General features: G+C 46.0%; 1 protein-coding gene across 6 annotated transcripts in view; it reads right to left on the bottom strand.

The window, feature by feature from the left end:
* Nucleotides 1-4,100: 4,100 nt before the first annotated feature.
* col12a1a (collagen, type XII, alpha 1a) overlaps nt 4,101-26,912 on the bottom strand; it is a 63,344-nt gene continuing 40,532 nt past the window's right edge. For 5 of the 6 annotated variants that reach the window (XM_056590598.1, XM_056590599.1, XM_056590600.1 and 2 more), the window contains 27 exons: nt 26,629-26,775; nt 26,307-26,423; nt 25,677-25,829; nt 25,221-25,295; nt 24,815-24,954; nt 24,163-24,286; nt 23,842-23,985; nt 23,364-23,528; nt 23,113-23,151; nt 22,585-22,723; nt 20,836-20,978; nt 20,307-20,416; nt 15,604-15,762; nt 15,079-15,156; nt 13,860-13,946; nt 13,174-13,227; nt 12,631-12,726; nt 12,034-12,087; nt 10,738-10,791; nt 10,312-10,365; nt 9,326-9,397; nt 9,038-9,073; nt 8,867-8,933; nt 8,574-8,756; nt 8,135-8,212; nt 6,501-6,671; nt 4,101-5,018 (listed from right to left, as the gene is read on the bottom strand). In XM_056590598.1, the coding sequence (XP_056446573.1) occupies nt 4,894-5,018; nt 6,501-6,671; nt 8,135-8,212; nt 8,574-8,756; nt 8,867-8,933; nt 9,038-9,073; nt 9,326-9,397; nt 10,312-10,365; nt 10,738-10,791; nt 12,034-12,087; nt 12,631-12,726; nt 13,174-13,227; nt 13,860-13,946; nt 15,079-15,156; nt 15,604-15,762; nt 20,307-20,416; nt 20,836-20,978; nt 22,585-22,723; nt 23,113-23,151; nt 23,364-23,528; nt 23,842-23,985; nt 24,163-24,286; nt 24,815-24,954; nt 25,221-25,295; nt 25,677-25,829; nt 26,307-26,423; nt 26,629-26,775 (2,864 nt within the window). In that variant the 3' untranslated portion in view covers nt 4,101-4,893. Of the gene's footprint in view, nt 6,187-6,500; nt 6,672-8,134; nt 8,213-8,573; nt 8,757-8,866; nt 8,934-9,037; nt 9,074-9,325; nt 9,398-10,311; nt 10,366-10,737; nt 10,792-12,033; nt 12,088-12,630; nt 12,727-13,173; nt 13,228-13,859; nt 13,947-15,078; nt 15,157-15,603; nt 15,763-20,306; nt 20,417-20,835; nt 20,979-22,584; nt 22,724-23,112; nt 23,152-23,363; nt 23,529-23,841; nt 23,986-24,162; nt 24,287-24,814; nt 24,955-25,220; nt 25,296-25,676; nt 25,830-26,306; nt 26,424-26,628; nt 26,776-26,912 lie in introns of all 6 variants that reach the window. The other variant, XM_056590603.1, reaches the window with a different exon arrangement.

The following is a 26,912-nucleotide window of genomic DNA, read 5'->3' as shown; positions in this document are numbered from 1 at the left end:
CATGCCTGCGAGAACCGGGAACGGCGAAGGAGTTTGTACAGGAAACCAAAATGTAAACAAGTTAATGTTTCATACCCGGAAGTCTCGAAGATGCAAGACAAGCGAGGTCGAGGCCCATGCACAATTAAGTTGATTTTCTCACAGTTTGATGTTATAAATGAAACACGGAACATTCATTCGCAACTGGCATTGCTTATAACCTTCATGGCTGCCGTGGTGGACTCTGTTGGAGGCCAAAATAAAGAGAGAGAGCAGGTGAGAGAGATTAGGAGAGAAAGAGAGCGAGAGAGAGCCACCACCACAGCTGACCAACGGAATGTCTGGTATCCCATCACTGTGACACATCTCGGAGACGGGTTAAAATAGTGTGCAGCAGGTACTGGGAGGGATCCACCGGTGATTAACAGCCTAAGGAGGCCTTTGATGAATCCAGGGGCATGTTTATATGGAGGTTACAGAGAACACATTTGTTCTGTTTCTGTTCCGTCTGTTTCTGGTCAGACACATCCAAAGGGGACTAGGGAGGGAGTGTGGGGAAGGGAGGGTGGTGTAGTTACATTTGGCATCCTTCCCCATGGAAACCTACTGTCTGCATGCTGAATATGGCCCTTTGAGGAGTCCCTCCACCACCACCACCTTCTCCTCTTGCCTCTCCTCGTCCCTTCTCCTCCTCCTCAAGTTCAAACAGACTGCTTCATTCCTACTCTCCTCTGAGTGCTGGCAAGACTTGAGTCAAATCTCCTTTAGGCTGAACACATTTTTTTTTTTTTTTTTTTAAATGTTTGTTGTTTTCCTTCTGCTCTCCAACTGTTGACCGGGAATATTAATATCAAGCTGAGATGGTGGACTCGATTTCATTGCATAGTGTGTATACACTCACATCGAGTGAGCCTGTGTGTGTGTGTTTGTGTGTGTGTGTGTGTGTGTTTGTGTGTGTGTGTGTGTGTGTCCTGAAGTGACACATATCCGTTGGATGTGCGCAGCAGGGTGTTTAAGTCGTTAGGGGGAGGCTGGTTTAACACAGGTGGGGGGATTCAAGTGCTGGAATATGTTCTTGGTGCCAAATTTCTTCTTGGACTAGACATTCAAACCCCCCCACGCATTCGGGCAGTGCTCCACAATTTATCCTCACCTTTGACCATTCTGGTAGGCTAAAGCAAGTCACAAAAATCCCATTAGTTCCAAGGGTTTAACTAGGGTTAACATAATTTGTATTATTTATAGTCGTTCAGTGTTAGGTCCAGCTGTAGAGTAAGTGATGCATGAGCGTTGCGTTTCCCCATCGCTTTTCTCACCTGGAGTCATTTGAGCTGCTCTCGATAAAGCAATATTCCATGAAGAAGTTTGTTTTTTCGTCAAAGTTAATCAAGCGTTACGTTTGCTAGCATGCAGTGTTTCACACTGAAAGGCTGTCCGAGGAATCAATCATGTTTCACTTTATGATTTACTTTAAGGGATGTAAATCATGATCACTGAACATCTAAGGGAGTATTGTCTTTACAACCCCGCTTCCATTCGGCATGCATTTGTTTTACTTCCCAGTCCCTTGTGATGGATTCTCAATACATGGTTGGTTTCTCTGATGTACTGGCCCATTCCCTGTAAGTGATTTTCAGTCCTTTTGACATCTTGTTATAAAATCCTTTCTGCTTTGTTCAAGAATTTCCCCATAAATCATGCTAAGAGATGACTAACACGCAAATTAGATACAAGGGATAACATCTCTCAACGTGTTTTACCCAGCTCCCGGGTTGTACAATTATCTCTAAAAAGGTTGGAGTTTATTGCAATACGCCAACACTGTTTTCCTCTGATCATTTATTTATTTTGATTGCATATCATGTTTATTCTGTTAACTCAAAATGCTGTTAGCGGCACACGATAAACAGCACGGCAAATCGGTAAATCGGAAAAAGGGAAAATCTCCTAGATTGTCTAGATTGCATACTAAAGATGGACCCAAATACTCTGTGATCAATAATATTAGTTTAGTGAACTGAATTTCAGTTCATTTCAGCACTTAAGTGATTTTTATACATTCGAGTACAGGAAGTCCTATGGTGGGGTTGCATTGCCTAACCTGAACCTGAAGATCTTTTCCATTTTCATTTGTGTTGTGATAGACATGCAAAGTACGATGCAGGGCATGGGAACTGTATGACAAGGAGAGGGGGACAGCTGGAACCTAAACAGGGGTCTGTGTGAAAAGCCATCAGAGCAACAGTCTGTACAGTGGAGCCCACTTAAAACCCCGACCACAAAGTGATCACAGATGCACAGTGAGGGGGGGGAAGCTAGCGGTGAGACCCCAGTGCCTGATGAGAAGACCACACGCCAGACAGAGAAGTCACCAAGCGCAACATATTACCATTATGTCATCCAGGAAGGGACGCTTTCTATCTAGAGCCACAACATCCTCTATCGAGTGACGCAATTCACAATTTACACGAAAAACATTTTCTCAAAGGGAATCACGTACGATGACTTGGCCTTCCGTAGCCCAGTCGGATTTCAGGTATTTGGGGGTCAACATCTCCTTGTCGGTTTATATGTAAATAGCTTTGGTCAGCAACCTTAACACTAACCTTCAGAAGTGGTGTGTCCTTTTCATTTCTATGGCTGGAAGAATCAGTTGCATAAGATGAACGTCTTTCCCAGGTTTTGCATATTTGTCTAAACTTTTTGAAAACAAATGTCCACACGCTGTTCACGCTGGCAATTTGGGGATTCACAGAGTTCCCGATAGGCCAATTGTGTACCTCCATATTGGACTGCTCATGATAATCATGATAATATTTTGGCATTTTATAAGGCAGCTTAATGAACAGTTGCCGTAATGGGGTGATATACTTGGTCCAAATCGGTGCTTCCCCTAACAGACACAAGTCTGTTTCCTTCTGATGCTTCACTCCCACGATCCAACATAGCGTCAAAGATTCCCACTGTGAAGTGTATGTCTCCTGTTCTAAATGTGGCCATGTCAACGCATCACTGTGTTCAGAGTGCTTTTACAGACATGTCCCGCACACCTTTATGAACAACATTTACAAGGTTCCCATGGAGACACGCAACCTGGGATTATCTAACTGGAAAGGTTTGTTCCGGTGGCTTGGATATACTGCAGGAAAGGGATTCACGCAAAAGTCCCATCCCACACACACAAACACACATGTACACACACACACACACACACACACACACACATACAAACACACACAGACACAGACACAGACACACACACACACACACACACACACACACACACACACACACACACACACTGCAGGTCTGGATGTGCCCCTGCAGGGGGACTTCCATGGTGACTCCCAGGGATTACCAAAGGAGTTCCCCCCCGTAGCCGGCCATTGGTGTTACTGGTGGGGGTGGAGGTGGTCCTGACCCTGATACCAACCCCCCACACACACCGCTTGTTGTTATCGCTAGTGTTTAGTTTTAAAAGGCCCCCACGGAGACAACATTTTTATAATTGAAAGGAAGTGACCTGAGCAGCACCGTTACTTCATACGTTTCCAAGTCTGGCCAGCTTCTCACTTGTTGTGTGTTCTCTTGGTTTTGAGTGTGGACGTCTTAGATCACTGTGTTTTTCGTTGCCAGAGATAGATCAAAGGTAATTGCGACTTTCCTTATGGAAACCTGTGTGTGATCATTTACTGTCTGATAAGGTGAGCGTACAACAGCTGCTTTTAAGTACAACATGAAAAAGTTGATTGTTGTGGTGCATTTTGGTCTTATTTCTTTCCAGTTTAGAAAGTTTCCGATCGTTTGGTCTAATCTCCGCAGTGGTGTATTTATATCACACACACTATTGTTGGTGGGAATTGTTTTAATAGACCAGTAAAGTTTTTCAAAGCCGGGCCTTGGCAAGTATGGGAGTCAGTCAACCAAGATGAAAGGGCTTTGGTAAAATTTGTACTCTCACTTAGTGTTTAATTGAGAAATGATGATGCTTTAACCCTTTAATCATAAAGGGTTTATCATTAGAAACTACAATAATTACCAACTGAATGGCAATGCTTTAGTAATATATGTAATTTGCCTAATGTTTGGTAGAAAAAAGAATCAAGTGAAAATGGTCAATAAATTACATGAGGATTGTTCTACATTTTCAGTAGTTTTATTGAAAAATGCCTCTTCTGTTTCAGAAATAAATAAGAAAATAAGGTTGTGGAATTCACACATGTGCAGTAAAAATGTGAGAAAAGCAATTCTATATCCATAGCCTTGCAAGCAAATACAACTGCATTGGTGCAAAAACTACAACTATATTCTGATTTGGTAATCCTCACTAAATATACAACACACACATGCAATTCCACCTTTGGTAACAAAAAAAGAAAAAATCTGATAAACATTGACTTATAAAAAGCCACAATTAACAATTTATGGTAGGGTGTACTAAAATGAAGATCGAAGGGGACAGAAAACAGAAAACATATAGAAACACCTTTCTGATTTTGACAAACAAAAAATATGTTAATATCGAATGTTCTTAATACGCATCATCTGACTAGTTTTAAATTGTAAATGAGCAAACGTATTCTTAATTTATTTTAGGCAAGTATAGGGCATTACATGATGGACTCCATTGAACATTTGATGCTCTTATATAACAAGCGAGACACTTAAAGTAAAACCAAACACACAGGTTTGCAAATCAAAACATCTTATTTTGTACTCATCTAACCTTCCTCACGTTGACAAACATGTGTGATAAAGCCAAGGCCATGTAACCTGTACATTTCGTTTGACTGAATAAAACTGCAGAAATAATTATGGGCTATTCCTTCAATAGAACACTTTTTTTTTAGATCTGTGTGTGCATATGTGTGTGTTTGTGTGCGTGTGTGTGTGTTAGTGTGTCTGTTACGGAGACTATACTACGTCCCTGGGTAGTGACCTTTTTCTTCGTTGGTTTCCAGGTGATAGTTCTGAATCATAATCTTCTTCCTGCTCCACAGGTATTGACACTACCGCAGGTTCAGGCTCGTAGTGGTTGGCTGGAAAAAGGCATGAATTGGATTGGCCCAAAAACAATCAATCAACAAATCAATAATCCCCAGAAAAAGAAAAAAAAAGCGTTCATTGTACAACCTTCACATGCACAGACCTAATCGTATTGCACTTTGCTATGGACTTTATCAAAAATGCCCACTGTCAAATTACTGTCCGGCTGGCTACTCTGTGGAGGGGACACTCAGAAAGAGGTCCTTTGCTCCTTTCAAATCTGTTATGATAAATACACGCATTTAACGAAACATTGCGAAGAAACTACTGCAAAATGTGATGACGCTCTATAATAATAACACCCTCTTAGGCATTCTCATAATGACGTACCTTTAAGTAAAAATAAGCTTAAAATAAACAAACAACCACAAAATAAAAATGTAAAACTTAAAATCGATATGGAAATGGCAGGACAGCACACATTCACTTTTAACGTGTATTCGGAGAACATACAGACACATACACATGAAGTAAACAAAAAATATGTGATGATTAAATGTACAAATGATCCATGCTACAGTCCTGATCAGAGCACCAGATGAAATAACAGAACAAAATGGCCCCAATGGCATCTTCAACAGAGGTTATGCTGGCAGTTAAGTAAGCAGAGGTGGGTGTTATAAGGCACAAGCATCAATGTTAACATGATCTCTTAAACGGCAAACGTTTTTTCGGTTCATAAATCATTTACAAGGCAAACAGAACAAAACAAGAATCGGTTTTATTTACAGTCGTCATTTGCTCTGCATTTGCTCGTCAAACACTTTTCTCTGTTTGTTAACCTCCTTGGTGTTAGTAGGTGTTGGTTACGGTCGCTTTTGGTTTGGTTTTTTTGGGTACATGCCTCCTTCCTTTGCGGAGAGATATTCCTTTCCTGCGCACCATGTGTGGTTGTTGTTTTTCAAGATGCATACACAGCGCCATCACGGTGGCCTGCCGCTGTGAGGAGATGTTAGTGCCAGTCCATTCCTTTGACCTTTTCTACCGGTTTTGTTTGTTTTGTAATGTTGTCGGTTTGTTTTTTGGTTTTGTGTAATCATGTCCGTGGTGAATTGTTATCCTCACACGCCCCCCCCTCTTTAGAGAGTGTCGGTGGCGCGTCTCGGAAACAGGACGTCAAAGTGAAAGCAGCGCGGGAGGCTTAGATAGTTTACTATGCACCTGAAAATAGGTCAGAAAAGGAAGTGAGTGGTTGACTGTGGAAACAAGGTCTTTTTCATTCTTTGTCAGTCAAAACTACGCATGCCACTATCACAGCTTTATATAATGCAGGAGCGGAACAGAGCACTTTGCCTTCCAATCAAAATTTGTATCCGTCTTCCAATTCTCATGAAGCGCCCTAGTCCGAGCTCCGTACATTATCTAAAGCATCATTTAGTAATCGAAAGAGGCAATTCTACTGAGCATGCGTCATTTCGTGGTTTGTTTGACAACAGTTCCATGCAGGGGCACCTATAGGGTGCTGCCGGCCGTACCTGTGTATCCTTGTCCGTTGTAGGGGATCCCCACGCACTGGGAGGAGTCACAGTAGCCAGGGGGGCCAGGCGGGCCCCTCACTCCGGAGGCACCCTGGCGACCGGGTGGGCCGCGAGGCCCGGCAGTGCCGCTGGGCCCTGGGGGTCCTGTCCTGGACTCCCCTGGGGGCCCTGGAGGAGGTGGGGGAGGGAGACGGTGAGTAGAGGGGGGGTTTAGGTTAAAGAGGAGTGAACGATAAAGTTGGAGCCTCTCATGCCGAGCAGTTGAAAAGCAAAGAGTGACGTCATGGGGGATAACCTCCAGTGGAAAGGGTATGGGTAACATTGTTTTTTTGCAGCGATGTAATTTAAATGTTTAGACGGCCCTAGGGAAAAGCTTGACCAGAAAAAAGAACGACGCAAAAAAAATGAAAATGTGAAAGACAAGTAGTCTGTGGAGTTGGTTCTGTGGAGTTGCCCCTGGCCCCGTCTGTCTAGACGCAGGAAAACCCTCTGTGGAATTTTCCCCCTCTTTCTCTCCCCCTCCCACCCTCTCCCTCGCTCTCTCCTACTCCCTAAGTGAGCCCATGTGTTGTGTAGGAAGCCCCTAAAGAAAAAGCTCATTGTGCAGCCATCCCATTCTCTCCCTCTTCTTTTTCTGTTTCTCTGGCGTTCGCACTCAAACGCTCATGGGAGGCCAACGCACGGCGCGTCAGTCATCACCGCTGAAGTGACACCAGTGCTGCTCCGCTCCCGTCCAGAGACGAGACCCTCAGCGGGTTCCTGGTGCGTTACACTTATCCACCCACCCAGTTGGGATATGCCGTACTCTGAGCTGTTTGGCTTCATTCGACAAGACATAATTAGTATTAACTCGTGCAACAAGTCGAAACGTGCATGCTCGGTACGGGCCGATTGCTTGGCTGCCGTGTTTCTGCTTGCAGCTCTTTGGAGAACCGCTGATCCGAACCATCTCACACTCGACACGGCACTTTCTCGGGTCCTCGGCAATGCCCCATCGACTTCAAGTGTGAAGTCGATGGGATGAACGTTTGTCGAGACAATCCACGGACGGACAAGACCGATATCCAGAGACTCCTCTAATTATAGTAATGCAGCACCACCAAAAGCCAATGTGGTAGTGTCTTACAGCAACATAAATATCCCTAACAGCTCGGGCGATGTGTTTACAATGTCGTTGCTATGTCCTGAGTACCACCATCTGTTGATGAAGACCTTCCAGCGGTCCAGCATGTGTTAATGGCGTGTGGACCCCTTACAGAAACTCACTGCACATAAATTCTTTGAAAAAGGAGAACTAAGACTCGGAATACGTTTTGAGGTTCCCCCCACGTAATTTATGTCCCCCAGCTGCCCAAAGCGGGCGCATTGAGCCACATGTATGTAAATCTTCGCTGGTTGTTAACCTCAGCCATTCTTTTTAATTGGTCTACGAGGGATACGCAGTGTCACAGAGGGTCACCGCTGCGAGTTAGTCAAACGTTTCTGCCGTTCAATTCGGGAATGATAAAAAAAAAAAAAAAAAGATCAACTCCCTCCAATAGACTGGGCTCCTGGCGCCAGTTGTCTCTCTCCATGGAGAAGGTGTTTGAAGGCCTGAAGCTGACTGAGAAAGAACAGGGTCTGGGTCTTACCTGGTGGTCCATTTCCTCCTCTTTGTCCTCTGGTGCCTGAGCCTGGGTTTCCTCTCTCTCCCTTCTCTCCTGCCAAACCTGCATGGTTCAGCCGTACACATGGAGATCAGTCACAGATGGGCCTGTTAGCCGAATTTAAGCCAGGGCTAAGCTCAGCGAAATTACCCATCGGCTAATATGCGGAAATTTAACAGGCAGCCATTGACAAAAGCAACTGTAAAACAAGAGAGTGTTCATCCTAGCCTCAAGCTAGACAACATGAAGCACCCAATTCAATGAAATACTTCAGCCATGCTTGATCAAAAAGGGTCTTAGGACTCAAATAATCATGTTTGGTAATCAAGTGGTGGCATGCACTCTGTCCATTGAAGTCACAGCAGCATCAGGTGCAGCAGTTCCTCCCCAAGACATTTCCCCAGCAGAAATATATGGACCGGACCTGGTTCTCCGTTGTTTCCGGGTAGACCTGGTGTTCCAGGGAACCCGGGCCGGCCTGTCTGTCCGGGCTCTCCGCGAGATCCCTCATTTCCGGGAGGGCCGGCAGGGCCGGGTGGGCCGGCCGAGCTGCTACGGTAACCGGTCGGGATCTGGTTGAGCATCTGGTTGATTCTGCTCATCTGGCCTGCAACGAGTCGCACACAAGGTGAGGGGGGTCAGTGTGTGTCCAATGTCTTCAGATTGACTTTTTGCACATTCTAGGTGCAGATACAGATGACTGGAACCTTTACTTACTGTTGACGAGCTGTTCACAGACTTGTCTGGCGATGGAGCGCATCATGTTTTGGGATGCAAAGTCTCCCTAGAGGGCACAGTGAAGGGCCAATACTTTTAGATGATACAGTTCACTCCCTGGGTCATTCAAATATAATTGTATAGATCTGAAATGACAAACGTGATACGTACCCTGTCTCCCTTTTCTCCTTTAATGCCAGCGGATCCCTGTAGAAGAGAAACGAGATATGAAGAAATGGTATAAAGACATGTTCATTTTGCATGTATTTGAGGAAGACATCAAATTAACAAATAAACTACATTTAACCTTCTTTTTTAATCATTCATAAATGTTCTCATCATCATCATCATCATCATCATCATCATCATCATCATCATCCTTTAACCCTTTCCCAATTAATTTATGTCATTTATTACAAGTCCAGGTCCTTGTCCAATCAAATTTATAGATGTACATACTGGGTTTCCTGTGTCTCCCTGTTTTCCTGGCTTCCCTGAAACTCCCTGCACTCCTTGATTTCCAGGATTGCCCTGCCAGGAGAAAAAACAATAACAAGGAGAAAGAGTTAATAATTCACCCAGTGCCATGGCTGAGGTGAAGCCAGCCACAGCAGCAGCAGCAGCAGCAGCTCCAAACTGCTGGTCCCAATTAAGTGCTAAGATTCTAAGAAGCTATAGGTCGAGATGGGAGGGTGCCTCAACATGTGCTTTAGGGAGGTCCACCGCTACGTGGTGCCAAGAGGCATTAGGGAGGAGGAGGAGAGGAGGCAGTGGAGCGGGACAAGAAGCAGGAAGAGGTAGAGGAGGAGGAGGAGAATGATAAGGAAGAAGAGGAGGAATGAGATGAATAGGTGGAGAAGGAGTTGGAATAGGATGTGGGTGAAGAGGAGGATGAGGAGGAGAAGGTAGCTGAAGAGGGCGAGGAGATGGTGGAGGAGGAGGAAGGAGAGGATGACGAGGAAGAGGAGGATGAGGAGGTTGAGGAAGAGGAGAAGGAGAATGTGGTGGATGAAGAGGAGGAGGATGATAAGGAGGAGGAGGAGGAGGAGGTGGAAACAGGGCCAGCAGTGTGGATAGGAAGCAGACAGGCGAGCCTGTAAAGGGCCCTGGGGGCTGGGCAGCCACCGTGAGCTCCATGTGAACGCAACACTGGCACGCTGGCATGGCTGCTTGATTAACCACAAGGAGAGGGAGAGAGGGAGGGCAAACCAGATGCACGTTTCCTTCTCATAACAGTGAGGCGACGGGACGGGAGTCCCCAGAGACACACTGAGAGAGAATTATCGTCTAAAAGTATAACCAAACATAAACAACACTCCGGGGGTCTGTGTTTACCTCTTCATAGGGGTGCAAGACAACGAGACAGACAAAAACAACACTCACAGACATGCCCACACAAGCACATACACACACACACACACACACACACACACACACACACTCACCATGGGGCCTTGTGGGCCTCTGGGTCCAGATGATCCCTCCTTTCCTGGTGGTCCCTGAGTAGAAATAATATCATACAATCACACAATGGCGTAGAAAGGCAGTCAGCCCTTTGTTTGGCCCATACATCAGCCCAGCGAGCCTATATTCCCCTCAGATTTGTTTAAATACCTCCACTGTGAAAAGGCCTTTGAATAGTGAGTGACTTGCATGGGATCTCACAACAGCAGGGAGTCCCCGCCCTCTTGGCGGTTACTTGGGGTTAAGATGTAGCGAGACGGCTACGTGTTATCTCAACACGCAGCGCAGAGTGGGCTCCGACATGTGTTTCATCAAAATGTCACATTCACTTGAGTGCTTTTCCCGAAAATAAAAGAAAAAGCTCCACGGAGTTCCTACCCTGGGTGTAATATCGGGTTGGATCTTACCCGGCCTCCGGCTTGTCCGACGGGGCCCATGGGACCAGAAGGACCAGAAGAACCCTGGGAAAAAAAAAGAAGAAACACACTCAATCGAGTGCAAATGAGCAGGAATGGCACATCTAAACACTTTTTTGATGGAATGTCTCTGTTTCAGCAGGAGAACTTGGCTCCTTGGCATTCCCTCTGCTTGACAGATGCAACCTCTTTGCTGTTTGACTACAATGCCCACCTCAATGCGGGTTGCCATAGCAAGCCTTCAATCGAATGACTGAGGCCGTGTCAACTCTCGCTTTAATGAACATGCTTGTTGTATTCCTTTTGGAAGTTCTTCAATTGACTTCCATAGTTATGTGAAGTAATTACATGGTATTACTGAGTTGCAGTTATAGAAAGATAAATACATGACGTTATTCTTCTCTAATGTTCATCGAATGACTCCTGGTTCCCTACGCCATCATTTCCTTCCTTCCTTCTGAGGCCAAGACAACCAATGGTTGCAAACGGTGGGATTTGGCTTCAATCACTGGTACTTCAAAAGTGGACCATAACCCGCCAGCCTGGTCAACACTGACCCGCTGATATCATAGGGATCTGTGAGGGCCAAAAAGAACGATGTAATTTGGGCTAAAAAAAAGAAGTGGAAAAAATAAAACTCTTGGTATCTTCCTGAATAAATGATGTAGACAGGATGGCCTTGGTGGTACTGATGGGGTCCGGATATCCGTAAAGACTCTTGATGAACCCCTCCAGCTTATGGTAATCCAGTTTTATTAGCTCGACTCTTCGCAGACTTCTTCACTGTTCATCCAAAATGCTCAGGGCGACATCTGCGCTAATAGACTGGTGGATTCAAATCGAGCAACTGCTGCGACTCTTCAAAATGCTGCTTAAAGATCTTAATCCTTGCCCAGTAGGAGGAATGGAAGTTGCAAGAGGTTTTTTTTCTTTCTTTTTTTTCCATCCCTTGCTTCCCATTGGTGCCGGGATTCAATGTTCCATAGTCTTCTCTGGGCTTCCATCCCGTGTCAATCAGTGGGTTGATTTGGAGCATCCGGTCCTCCCCTCCACCCACCCCCACCCCCACCACACCCCCACCACACCCCCCCCAGGGGATGGCATGGCTTCGACCTCCCACTCGGAGGGGTGGTTTCAACCCTTGCCGAGCAGACTACTGACTCCTGGTTCCAGTACTGATCATCCCCGCCGTTAATCTTCCTTTTCCTGCTGAATGCAGCCATGCTAGTTCGGAAAGTGGAAAAAGAGGGAAGAGAAGGAGAGGAAGAGGGGGAGATGTGTACTCACTTGACGGCCAGGCTGGCCTGGGTCTCCGGAGTCTCCCTTTGGTCCTTGGCGACCCTGTGGAGGAGAAGAGGATGGAGAGGATTGGATGAATGAACGATGAGGGAGAGGTGAAGCAAGTTCTTTCTGAGAACGACCAGCAGAAACTCAACTTGGAACTCGCTTGGAGTGTTTTTGGTTAATGCTTCTCATCGGCTAATTAATGTACCCTTAATGTCAAGTTTAACCAGTTTTTCTTCTCTACAAATGAATGTAAAATATACTGTAGAAATATGAGTGTAGAGGAGAGGAGAAAGTGAGGTCCAACTTTCGAGGAACTGAATGTGTTCATTATTAAGTGCTTCTAAATCACACTGATACCCTATTAGACAACCTTTATAATACAGATGTGGTAAGTGAGTGGTGAGAGAGACTCCCCCTATCGTTCTGTAAAATTCCTTTGAAAGTAGGACCACATATCAGATAAGTCTGGCAGCTGGCCAACATACATATTCTTGAATTCCAAGGACCGGCGGGGACACAGACCTATGGTGAATCCAACTGTGTGTGAAGTATATAATGTGTAGCTGGCTGAGAGTTTCAGGGGCCAACGTGACTTACGGGTTCCCCAGGAAGAGAGAGGCCGTTGGGGCCTTGTGGGCCTGGCGGGCCAAGGGGGCCGGCGGGTCCTGCTTCACCACGGGGGCCGAATCCACCCTGAGACACAGACCAGGCACACCGTGAGACTGAGTATATTTATTGTATAGTATACTGCTGCGTTGCATCACCCCGCAGGGACTCACAATCAACTATGAACAGCCTAGGTACACACAATAAGCAAGGGTGGAAAAAATGCATCCTGCAGCCTAAAAAATCAGCAGCTTCTCATCAAGAATGTAAAGATGTGTTCAATAGGGAAAATAGTTTGTGTGGATGTAATGTACACAGGGATCAATCCTACAGTACTTCGGTCGTAGCGGGATAAAGAGGTTGAAGTAACTCTTGTTATTGTTTGCATATGTGTGTCGTGCCTGGTAATGCAAAGTGGGATCCAACTGATTCATACAATAAAGTGAATTCCAAAAACGATAATGCCCTCTGAGTATTCAGAGGGCACACTCTCAACAAAAATGCGTCAAGGATCGACTTGACGTCTTAACTCACAGCAGGGCCGCTGTCTCCTCTCTCTCCTCTCGGCCCCTTGGTACCGGGGCTCCCCTGGAAAGAGAAACAACAACAACAGGGTCAGCTCCACGGAGCATAACACATCAAGCAGAGCAACAGCAGTGGGCAGATTCCAGAGGCTTTCCAGCAGAACCAAGTGACAGCCTTCCTAACCCGACCTCAGCCTTGTTGCACGCGTCAACTCTCTTATTCTCCCTGTGCTTCTGCAGCCCCCCCCCAACCTGCATTTATCTCTTGACACTTCTCCCCAGCGCCCACATCTCTCTGCGGCGCTCCACCGCCGTCCCTTATCCTCAACACCAGGGACTTCCTCCGTGCACCCTGCTCTTAATGCTTAGGCGCTGCAGCAGCCGCTGCAGGGCTACTAAAAACAGGAGAAGCCCTGCTGTAGCTGCTGCTGCAGCAGTGGCGGTGGCTCTGTCTGTCTGGGCAGGCCATCACACACGGGGACGGGTATGGTATTATCATCATCATTAACCTCATCATCTACCTCCACCACAACCAAAGACAACAAACACATAAAAAGACCGACAATTCGGGGAGCGCAGACTGACATAAGTGTGGGGTGGGGGAAGGGGGAAGGGAGGTGGGTTGGGGGTTGTTGAAGAGAGTCGGATCGGATGTGACAGTTGGTGGAGGGAAGGGGCGGGTGGTAATGTCTTTACCGAGGGGCCTGAGGGGCCCTGGGGGCCGATGCTGTCCTGGGTACATGTGCAGGAGTGGGGAAGGGCCGGACACTTGGCCTCTTCTCTCTGCAGCGGAAGGATGACAGGGAAACACACACACACACGCACACACACACGCACACACACACACACACACACACACATAAACACACAGGTCATAAACAAGAACTCCATGTAGACGTAGAAGACGCCTCAGAAGGGTCATGAATGTACCCTGCTGAGAACCACTTTGATGGGTGAGGTCAAGTCTGGTTTGCAACTCTACGGGGAGGTAAGAAAACATGCAGAGTACACACTGTATGTCCATGTGTAAGAGCTATATGTTTATACAGGATGTATTAAAAAGTTGAAAAAACTCAATGAGCACAATGCAGAGAGTATTTGTGTTTATGTGGCTGCTTGAGTTCAACAATTGGTCTTAAACTAAAGTGTAACTGGAAGCTGTTACACTACTGTTATGTTATTACTACTTATTTTTGGAATTGACCCCCTGGGATAAGCAATAATACAAGGCAGTAATTACATAAGGCATTACAAGTGGATCCAAATTGTACAAAAATGAGTACAAATTAGCTAACTACACTCTGTATCCGGCATTTAACATTAAATAGCAAATGAAGGAAATGATTTGCTCTCTGCCCTGCGATCAATAGGCACAATTATATCTATGTGTTCTGGTCCGCATATTGGCAGCCGTCAGATGAGTGTAATTATACAGCATACAATGTGCTATTCACTTCAGATGCAGTAGCAGAAGTTAACGATGGAGTAGTTCTGCTTAATTAGCAGCCCCTTTTCTACCCTGTAATTGGTTGATGAATTCTGCAAATCATCATCATGTATACTCATCCAAAAATAACTTCACCAAAAGTTATGAATGCTTGGGTAAGCGGAGAGAATAGTTCCTGTGTTGTGGAATAATTTTGTGGTTCGGAACTGCAACTGAAAAACCCCCAAAGCAATACATTAGTTTGATTATTTAAAAATATCCAGGAATAATCACTCAAATGGATTCAATGTGTGCAAAAAAAAGATCTGGCCAAAATGTGGGCTTTCCGAAACGTAAAGATAAGTTTTCGACAGTTATTAAAGACACAGGGCATGCTAGGCTGTTGTAAGTATTGCAGGGGGGATTAGGAGATACAGTTATGAAAAACACAACAAGAAAAGGGAATCTCCAGCAGACTCTGCAGCTCACCGTGGCGGGCAGATCACAGCACTTGTCTCGGGTCGTCCAGCTCAGGCTGCACACAATATCGAACATCTGGAGCTGGAACTGCACAACAAAGAGGAAGAAGTGTCACAAATAGCCTCCATTCGCGACTGACAGGACACATTTACAATACGAAGAAGAGGAAGAACAGAAGGGGACCTCTCAGAGAGATGAGAGGAGGGAGGCAGCCTTTCATCTCTTGAAGAGAGACTGTGGGTTGCTGATCAACATTTGTACTCACGCCTGAGACAACTGCCACCCCGGGTTCTCTTTAAAAGCCCAGAAGGGTTAAGTATGAGTTCTATTTAAAGGGCTGAATGGTATTCCGCACGAGTCTTTAAACATACAAGATGGCTTTGGTATGGGTTTCTTGAACGCATACCATTTGGTGTAATGTTCTGTATATCGTTATACTTTGAGATCGGGTTGCACTTTTTGGGATTGTTTTCAGCCCCCACACAGGAGCACACACACACACGCACACACACACACACACACCCACACACTTACTGTTGCCGATTGCTTCTTTCCACCCCCAGACTTGCTCATCTTGCCGAGCACTTCGTAGCCCTCCAGCGTGATGTTGTTGGCCGCCTTGATGGGTTTCTCTGCCACCTCCTGACAGTCCACGTTCAGCTTGACCTTCTCGGGGGAGATGCTGATGTGCAGCTGTGAGAGAGGGAAGGGAAGTAGGGGGAGGTGGTGGTAGTGGTGGAGGGTTACTGGACAATACATTGTAATCCCTGCAATACCCCACTACTGCCAATTTTCCTAGAATATGGATGCTTGGCAATGGATGCTTAGGGGAAAAAAAAGTTTTAAGTCATGGCATCTATTGCAATTTGGAAGAGGCACGGGTAACCTTAAGAGCAGATGATGGTTTTATGGAACTCAAAGAAGACTGTATTGAAGATGCGTGCAGACACCTTTCGAGATAATGATGGCATCTGTTAACATTGTCAGTATTATTTACTCTTCACTGTTAGGTTTTCATCATTTTGGTGACTGGCTCAACAAGTGTAAGGGGAGACGATTTCTAAAAGCTTGACAGCAAATAGCAAAGGCATTGCAATATATTTTGGAGTTCTCTTTGACACGCGAAGCCTCACTTACTGTCTTCCACTGATGGACTACATATGGGAAATGTGGCGTCTAGATACCAGAAAACCAACAGAACCACTGTTGAAAATGTGGTCTTGCAGTGGCAGAAGTGACAAAATTGTGGGTGACGGTAGATCTAAGGAACGGCTTTTGTCGAATGTGGGGAAAAAAACAGACATTTTATTTTTGTCTGAAATCACCACTTGTAATTATACTGATGGAGATATGAGTGGTAATTCCACAATTACGTTAAAAAATGACAAGAAGCCAGAACATGAGAGTTCCTGTCCAGGAAACCATGGCCGACATCTTGAAATCATATTTGTGGTGCGCCATCAAAAGTGCAGCACTTTAAAAGCTTTCCTTACGCGGCTGCACATTTTCCCTCCCTGAATCATCTCACAAGCTTCTTTCTGTCAGGAAAAGCAAGCAACGTTTTCTCGCTACAAAGCCATACCCACCACAGACTGGGGGCCTCGCTCTTGGCAATCAATCACAAAACGACTGTTGGCTTCCCTGGCAGCAGAACTGACTAGCTGGTGACCACAGCAGCAGAGGTGGCTGCTTACCCCACCATGCACTGGCATACGAAAACAACTCTTCATGAAACATTAGCATCCGGATAATGTTTGCTTACAGATTACCTCACTGACCAAAGCGTAAACATTATGTCCAGTTACAGCACTTAATGTCCATGGAAAATAGTGTTCATGGTTTACGGTGGACCATTGACTCTGAGAGGAATGTTGAGCTATATTATCCTGCATCAACGATATTATTGGTAAATGTTTGTCCTGTCGATACATAGAAATAGATAGGATGTACAATAGTGTAATGATTTCTTCCCTCAAAGCCATTATATATGATGTAATATTTCAAAGTGTTTTGGGTCAGACCTTGATAGCTGTCAGATCGTATTTTAAGGCATTCATCCATTGACCAGCCGGCCAGCGGTTTGGGGTCTCCTTTCAAGATGCAACTGAGACCAAGTTTTGATTAAATAGATGAGAATTTGATTGCAAAAACGGGCATATAATGAAACCGTTTGGGGATTGTAAGAAAAACCCACAGGTAATTATTCTCGTGCGTAAGTTCCCATGTCCGATCTGGGAGGACAACACTGTTTTCCCAAGACCATCTTCTGGTGGGCAGCACATGCTCACCAGCATTATCTATGGTTAGAGCCACAATATATAGAGTTTCCTCCGCTTCTGGTGTGGCTCCTTGTGTCATTAACTGAACTTGGCCCGGTCACATGAAAGATAATTCTTGAGCGGAATACATCATACAAGATATTCTGTCTTCACCGAGAAGAACCGAAGAATACAAAGAGTGCAGTCAGAACAGCGCCTGGCAACCTTTCCATGAGGTTTATGAAGGTTCCTGAGAGCCAGTGTCTTTAAAGCGCTGTGGCTATGAGGCCGATCCAGTCCAACCTCCCCTCTTCCTCTATTGGTCCCCTGGCCAACCCAAATCCAGTCCCAGGAAGGAAAGTCAGATCCCGTCTGTACTTTCTTTAATAAGGCAAAATTGACATGGCTCTCCGTTTGGCGTTTGAACTTACTGAACAGTTTTACACCCTTTTCAATATCACAAGCAACAGCAAAGAGCCTGTACTCCTTATCGAAGCAAAAATCTGAGAGTGCAGAGTCAACATCAGCACCACTGGCAACTTAGAGCTACAAAATTGCTTTTCCGTAGCAGAAGCTTCCAGATAAGGCACACTGTGATGTTCTGTACGCTTTTACTAAGAGACTAAATGGTTGATCTCCCAGTAGAAAACCGTGTAGGCTAAATGATGTTGCAGCACGTATATTAGAAACCTTAAATACTTCCTTCTCTGATTAATCTACCGTCTAAATTGTTAAAATGCACAAAACAAAATAAGGGTTGCCTTTATGGGAGGTAAGAGTACACTGTATCAGCACTTTAAACCCCCTTTAAGTGACGGATTCTGAAAGTGTTTCTCAAAACTATTAAACCTCTACCAACCTACTGGCATGGTTGCTGCCTGCTCAATCATCTGATGTATTATGTTTACCGAAACGGTCAGTAACTATACACTATAAACACCTAATGCTTGTTGGTCTGCTTCCAAAAACGACATGTTTGGTCATTATAATCTCGTTGACTGCTCGTTCATTCAAGCTGAAATGAACAGCAACACTGTTATTTGGTCAAGCGCGGTTTCAGCACACACAGCGTCTAGCTTTCATGGCCCGAGCATTGGGAAACCACTTAAAAACATCAATTTAAAACATGTAGTGTAGCAGCCGGGTCTAGTGGCTGGCAGAACTCACTCAGCAGACCAGCAAATAAGCAGGTAGGTAGACCGCTGCAGACGGGCTCACACATGGAACAACAGCTACAGCTACCACAAGCTAGCCACCCAGGGTACATTCAGACAGCAGGCACCAGCAGGGCCACAGTGAAACTTGCAAGCACACACGCACACACACACACACACACACACGCACACACAAACAGTACAGCAGTTAAAGGACAATATCATTTTGGCGGTTGACAAGTAGCCCTGACCCAACGTTTTTCAACTATCCTATTTCATTCACATGGTTCATTTATTATGGGCTTCTAAACTACATCACAATTATCCCCTGTCAGTCCACCGGCATTATTAAAGCAATATGCACATTTATTCTTTCATCAAGTTTGATTGACTTTAATAGCAGGATTTGGAAGACTGCGTTCAGGTGCAAGAGAGAGGAGGTTCACTGAGGATACCTTAGATCTTTAGAAAAAAGAGAAATGAGTAGGACCTATTGTTTGTTAAATTTTGGAGGCATATTGCTCCTTCTTGGAAGGACATCAAATGCAGTTGGACATGCTTTGGAGAAACCAGAGCATGGATATGAAAGCTCTTGCTTACATATCTCTCCTCTTAAGCCATTCCAGGTAAGCAGGAGGAAAATAAATACCTATGCTAACCTATGCCGGTTTTCTGCCCACAGCACTAGGGCCAAAACAGTGGTTAGTTGATCAATTCATTGATTCATTTTCGAGTTTGAGCTAAGTGAGTTTCCATTGTTTTGTCATGTGTGCACTTTGGAAACAGTTGATATCCCTGTTGAAATTCAACTAATGATAGCGTAGCATACATAGGAATTGTATTCTAAACCGGAGTCTTTGGTATTGCGGCGCTCAAAAATGAGAACCTCATGTGAACTGACATGAATTAAATTCCGAAAAAAACAACAACAATGGCTAGACAGTTTGACACACCTCCATTCAATATTCAAGTCTCATTTTCCAGCCAATGGAGTGGCCTTGCGCTTTAAGCCGCTAGAATGAATGCTAATGTTGTGTCTGTTTGTATCTGAGGTCAAAAACAATTAAATGAAGGAAACACCGTCTGTAGCCTCCCTGGAATGAAACATTCCAGGGAAGGCTCCAGAGAGTAATCCCTAGACAGCATCATTTAAATCACTCCTTCCTCGCCAACACGCAGGTTCTCCAAGGGCTCAGTCCGTCATTACAGAGGCCAAACAAACAAAAGCTGATCCTACTCGGCTCTGACCACTGCTGCAGACTGATTAGGAGCTGTTTGGGGTTAGCCTCCACTAGACAGCATCCAATCACGAGCGGCGGGAACTCACTGAGGCTAACAGTAACAGTAAAAGTTGTGCGCAATGTGCCGAGGTCACCAGTGACACTAGATCCTCTCTTTAACCTCTCCGTCCGCATAGTAACGGCCTCTTCAGCCTATCCATCACAGTAACCGCCCGTGGCTCGCTAACTCAACAACATGTAATGCCAAATAGAAAGAGTAAAACAGCCTCACACTCGACTGGGCCTCTACCAGTGTAAGATGAATAGCGCCGTTTGTCTTTGGTTTTCTTTATGTGTGGAGGTAACCGGATCTCTTTAAACGACGGCCTTGGCGCCGCCACCGCCGCGTGGCTGCAATACCTTTAGCTTGAAAAGGTACTTTGACCAAAGGTAATGAGCCAGCGGAGACACTGAGAGGCCATACCATGAGTCATCCACATGCTCCATGACAACATAAGGAGCACCACTCAATGAGGATCGAAAGCATAGCATGAGATAAGGCAACCACCGTATTGGATGGGTTGTTTTCTACCGAGGGACGTTACCTTGTGGAAGCTGCCGTGGAAAACTTCCTTGACTTTGGGGTCGTTAAACACAGTTTTCTGGATCTCCCCGCGGGTGTCCTTGTTGTAGAAGGTGATGGTTTTGCTGGAGGCTGGAAACACAGAGAGGGAAGTCTTTGATGAACGCCATTCCAGCGTTTACAGTGTAGCTTGCGCACAACGCCCATGGCGAGAAGAGATCAAACCCATGTGAGGGTTTGGCCGCGAGAAGCGCTACTGTAGTATGAGCATATGTGTCTTGCGTTCACAAAGTGACCCCCCTCCATTTGGATAATAAATATTTGGATAATCCAATCATTCAACCAAATTAATATCAGATATACCGTGTCTAGTCCACACAGTAGTGGCAAGAACGGTCCATAGATGGACTCCGGGGGTGAAAAAAAAGGAAACCAAGGCCTTAAAAGATAACAGATGTGTGGCTATGTGGTGGACGACAGCTGTTTTCCCCATCTTCGGAGTGTGAAGAGGGGAGGATAGAGGGAAGGAGGGCGGGAGGTTGAGGACTCACGGTTAACGGTGACCCCGACCTCCGGGTTGTTGTTGCGGTCGGCGATCTGCCAGATATCAAAGGCTTCCGTGGGCGTGTCAGGGAGCAGGCGGAAGAGCAGGATGATGGTGTAGGCTGGGGGAAGACCTTCTGGGTGGATCTCCCTGGGAGGAGGTTAAAAATAAATGCATCCGTCATGAGCCATGGGAGGAGAACCCTTGGAAGGAGACGGTACGTCAGCGCTTTCAAGCAAAGACGACAAATGTATAGGTCTCCCATCAGGCTGGTTTCCCTCCTTTCACCTAGGCTAATTCCCCCTGGCAGTCCACCAGATTAAAAACACAATGTGCAGAGATTAGGGGGGTGACGTATTAATAATTCGGCGCTACACAGACATTAGAGCAATATCACCTCACGATATGATCAATATTCAAAAGCCCACAATCTGCTGTGTAAGACTGCTCGGTGGTGACGGTCGAAAGTTCAAAATCCACATCCTCCAGGCAGCACCATTGAATACAAACAACAAGTAAGAGCAGGAGACGGAATCCATCGCACCACTGTGGAGGCCACAGCCATGTGAATGCTTGGCAGTTCCCCTCCAAGTCCCACAGAATTGGCCTCGCACTCTGAAAGTATTTACCGTCATTTTTCCTTCACAATGTGTTTCCATTTGCGTGCAACTGGCTCGATGGCTGGGCCCACGCACGCACACACACAAGTCGCTCACACACCAAAATGCGTATCATTATAGAGAAATTAACAAGGCATGCTTTAGAGGAGGGTTAGGGGGAGGGGGTGGAGGTGGGGCTGGGGTGGGTAGAATAGTTGAGCAGTTCAGCAATTGCCTGGGAGACCATTTTAAATGGGGGACCGTGAGTTCTTGTTTTTTGTTCACTTCTAATATGACTCATGTGGCATAGGGGGGGGGGGGCAGGGGGGGGGGGGAGCCCCGGCCTGGGAGCCTTCAATTATATGACCCCAACAGTTGTTGTTTTTTTCTGTCGTAACACCTCATATTCCGCAAGCTGCAACAACACGCAAGGAGCAGCCTGTGAGAGAGGCGGGCCAAAAAGGCAATGGGGAGCCCCCTCGGACGATTACAGGTCATTGTGATTAATGACTGCAGGTTAGGCAGGACTATGGGATGCATGGGAAAGGGGGAAAGGCCCGGGAGAAGCCAATGGGCTGTGCAGAGATGCGTGACAATGAACCGGCCAAATGGAAATATTGACAAAATGTATGTGTTCGGCACACATAAAGGATATTGTTTACATGCAACCGGCTCTGAGCCTCAAACATACCATCCGCTCCTTCAGTTAAACATACCAGCTCCATCCCCTAAACATACCAGCTCCATCCCCTAAACATACCAGCTCCATCACCTAAACATACCAGCTCCATCACCTAAACATACCAGCTCCATCACCTAAACATACCAGCTCCATCACCTAAACATACCAGCTCCATCGCCTAAACATACCAGCTCCATCCCCTAAACATACCAGCTCCATCCCCTAAACATACCAGCTCCATCACCTAAACATAGACAGACAGACAGACAGACAGACAGACAGACAGACAGACAGACAGACAGACAGACAGACAGACAGACACAAAGACAAACACACACACACACACACACACACACACACACACACACACACACACACACACACACACACACACACACACACACACACACACACACACACACACACAAACACACAAACACATGGGGCCCCCCTCAGCCCACTCCAATCCACTTACTTGGTAGGCTGGCTAATGAAGGAGTCTTTATGGAGCCTGTAGGCAATGAAGCTGTTGAAGGAGCCCGTTTCCATGGACACACCGTTCATGCCTGCGAAGGTCTTGTCTGTAATGTTGAAGGCCTCCAGCATCCTAAAGCCTTAATGGACAGAAAGCAGCAGCAGAGGATTAGCCATCATTATGCCCAGGAGTCCTTCCGCCAGTACTGTGCATTGTTTAGCGGTTAATGGCTGAGTTGGCCCTTTATGTCCTGGCTACGTCCTAGCTTTCCATGAATGTAAAAAAAAGAAAGAAAAAAGCATTCATGGCAAGGTGCTGAAAGTGATTAAGCTTCAATGTTATGACAATGTAATTGGATGGCAATTGCAGAGAGAAATTAGCTGGATACGTGTAACTAGGAAAACAAGAGCTTGGATTAGAGAAGTTTTCTTTGAATTTACGATAAGACCATAATTGCTGTGATAATAAGCGCTGTGATCTCCTGCCAAAGAAATCAGGACATATGTGATGTCAAAGGGTATTACTTACCAGGTGTGGTGAAGCCGTTCATGTAGATCAGGGGACAAGCTGGAAAATCAAAACAGCGTTTTTTTTTTAGAGGAAGTGGAAAGACATTATTCTTGTGCAGACGACACGACACCTGCAGCCTCACATCATGGTTGTACCAGCAAAGGAGAAATCAGTTTGTAAATCAAAGTTTCAATGTCAAAACGTGTCCTTTTCGTTAGTCTTTGGTCTATATGTGTGTGTGTGATTGGGTGCCTGGTCTCTGTTCTTACTGGAGGTGGCTGTCTCGCAGATGAAGGTGATCAGGTTGTCCTGGATCTTTGCGAACGCGTCAAAGTCGTCCACCACAAACACGTGCCTCTCGCTGGGCTTGCTGCCGATGTTCCTGAGCTCCGTCTGGTCAACGTCGGCCACCCCGACCACAAACACACTGTAGCCTACACACACACAGAAAGCACACGCACACATAGAGAACACAAAGCCTATTGTTAAGCTTCCGTTGTGTTTAGCCAAGAGCAGCCATCGCTACACTAATCACTGCAGCAGCTTCCCATGAGGGTCTCGACGGCCATTGGACCGGTTGGAGGAAAAATCAAGACAAGGCGGAGAAGTAAACAGAGTGGTGCTAATGTGAAACAGCTTCAGCGCAACCTTCCGTCCACACGACTTCCAACACCCACGATCCACACAAAATACAGGGGAAGAGCAGAAGAAGAGAGTCAAGGAAGAGTGGGACTCATGTCAACGCACCGGAGTGCTGCAGCTTCTCTGCTTCCTTCTTGACCTCGTCCTGGGAGCGTCCGTCCGTCACCACCACCAGCACCTTGGGGACGTTCCTGCGCATGCCCCCCTCGGTGTTGAACACCTTCTCGTACACGTGCTTCAGCGCCACTCCTGAGACACAAACAACGAGGCGGTGGACAGGACTTTGAGAGACCAATAAACATTTTCCAAATGAAGTCTGATCACTTGGATCTCCCACCCAATCCAATGAAAGTGAGCCTTTTATTTTTGGACTTCTTTAAAACACTATTTAACACAGATGGTGAAGGAGTATTTGAGTGAGTGTACCGGTCTTGGTGTTTCCTCCCCTGTAGCGGACCATGTGCAGGGCCGACAGCACCATGCCCTTGTCATGGTAGCTGTTAAGCTTGAACTCTGTCTTTGCGTCGTCGCTGTACTGCACAAATGAAACCTGTTGACACAACAGGAAAGGAGAAGGGAGAAGGATGGGGTGGGTTACATTCGTTTATAAATGTATCGGTGTCTGTGTCTTTTATCACCCTAAGAATAGCAACAGTGAAAATAAATCCATTCTGAAGTTGTCCTAGTCAAAGTCCCTGGTGAAGATATAAATATTTATGGCAACACAAAACTCAAGCTCTGAAGAACCTTCAACTATGAGCCCCTCTTTATTAAGATAACCCTGGATTGAGATTGATTAAGGTACAAGGGAAAGGGAGTAAATGGGAGAGACGATAATAAAGCTGCGCAGAGTGATGAAATGCTTGAGCTCCGTCTAATGGTTCTCAGCTGAAGAAGGCACATGATCGCAGCACACACACATAGCTCTTCATCAAAGCCTTCATTGGGAACAGAAACTGCGAGAGTGCGGCCAGATTTCCTGCAGCCAGCTGCATGTTATCATGATCAATATGAGTTGTGAACAACACCAGAAAACACAGATCAGATCCGTCTCCGCAGAAGTCGTTTTCACACCGACCTGCATGCCTTTGGCGCTGATGACATCGAAGGCTCCCGTCATGCTGAAGACAAACTGGATGACTTTACTGAAGCTCTCGTCTCCGATACTCCAGGAGCCGTCGATGAGGAAGACCAGGTCAGCCTTGGCACCGTTGCAGACTGCACAGATTATGTCAAATAAAGGGTGAGAAACCGTTTTAATGCCATTAAAACGCTGCTAGGCGTGTATGTAACAAACAGACTTCAAGCAAGATGCTTTCGAAGTTCTGTTTAACAGCTTCTTAACACTGTCCACGGACTCGTCGCGTTTTGAATAACTTGAGATCACATCTTCAAATAAGTGTTGTACATTGATTGCACACAGTGAAGCCATATCATGTAAGAATATGATATACTGATATGAGGAGTATGAAAGGTCTTCTTACCATCCAGGGCAGAGGGGATGGTGGGTGGGGGAGGAGGCGTGGGAGGCTCGGTGGGTGCCACGGTCGTTCTGACCACTGACGTCCAAAAAAGAAAAAATCCATGAGTGAATAAATCCATGAAGAAATAAACATTGCCTGCCACTCACACATCCATCATTCTTTCCTTCGTCATCTCTTCATCGCATAGGAACGAGACTTTAGTCATGCATGAAAAATCAATAATCAACTGTTCACTAACACACAACAACCTTATTCATTGTGTAATATTTCTACTTTATATTGTTTATATACTACTATACTGAATGTACACATTGTTCAGTAGATATGTATAAACACAATTCTATTTCTAATGTATCTATTTCATTTTCGTGTCGTTGGCTGTTTGTATCGCTGTTCCCGTTTTATGCCCACAATGCTGATTCATGTACGTTTCTGCGCGGTCCGTGTCTCTCTTACGTGTGCGCTCCTTGACGCTGACTCCAGGGCCCTCCATGTTGGTGGTCTGGGTGTAGACTGTGGCGTTGTAGAGGGCATCGGGCGTCAGGCCCTTGAAGCAGTAGTCTCGCGCCGAGCCCTGCACCGTGGTCACCTGGGCTCCGCCGTTGGAGGCTGGGGGGTGAGGGGGGGGGGGGAATAGGAGAGGAGGAACAAGAGGATTCATTAATGAAGGGGCAAGCACCAGAGGGGAGGAAATTGGCGAGAGTTGTGACAGAGAGGGAGGTGTAGTGTTGGGGAAGACAAATATACACAACGAGGGAAAGTACTAGACAAAGTGACTAAGACAAAATAATTGTCTCAATGTTTAGGGTTTTTTGACAGTCCTCAGGCAAACTGAATCCACTTTAATTGTTTCCTTCCATGTGTTTGAGATTCCCGGCACTATAGCTCTCCTCTCTGCTTCCTGCCAAGCCTTTCAGCTTCCAAATGTATGAACACAAAATGACTTGCATTCTTTGCATTCAAGGCAGAGCGATCGCGAATGGGTTGCGACGAAAAACAGATTGTCACACCTCCCTCGCTCACTGGGGACCAGAACACAAAAAAAAAAGGCGAAAGAAAACAAACACAAGCGTTCGTTGGACTTACGGTCGAAAGGCTTCACTTCCAGTCTGTAGGAGGTGGCGGCGCGGTGGGGGGCCCAGCGGATGCAGAACGAGTCATAGCCAACGTTGTAGGTGGTCAGGTCCGTCACATTCAAGTACACTGACAAAAACAATACAATAACACACTTAGTCCCGTCATTTATACCATGTTCAAGCCACCGGCCATAGAGGTCTATGGTAATAGCCAAGCGCTGAAAGTAAATTATCATAATGGATTACTGGAGCCGTTCAGTGTCGTTATAAATATATTCAATGTTTTTGCTTTGGGGGAAGCCAGAAGCCCCGCGGCTGTTCTCGGTACATACGTGTGGTGCCTTGGCCGAGCAGAGGCCCGCTCATGCCGTTGTTGTACAGGGCCAGAACCTTCAGGTCATAGGTGGTCCCGGGCTGCAGGTTCTGCAGCTGATGGGAGGTGACGTCGCCAACAGACACTTCCAGGGACTCGTCGGAACCTGAGAGCGGTCGCACGGTAGTAACACGGTTAACGGTCAAGGTAAATATCCGCGTTGACAAGCAGAACGCTGTGCGTGCCCGGAGCTTAAACAAAGCTAACAGGAAGATGGTTGATTGGATATTGGGAGCTCTAGTC

Source organism: Gadus chalcogrammus, chromosome 5 (genome assembly GCF_026213295.1).
Source record: "Gadus chalcogrammus isolate NIFS_2021 chromosome 5, NIFS_Gcha_1.0, whole genome shotgun sequence".
Classification (NCBI taxonomy): Eukaryota; Metazoa; Chordata; class Actinopteri; order Gadiformes; family Gadidae; genus Gadus; species Gadus chalcogrammus.
Note: the sequence above shows the minus strand (reverse complement) of the source record. Positions and strands in the feature narration are given on the sequence as shown.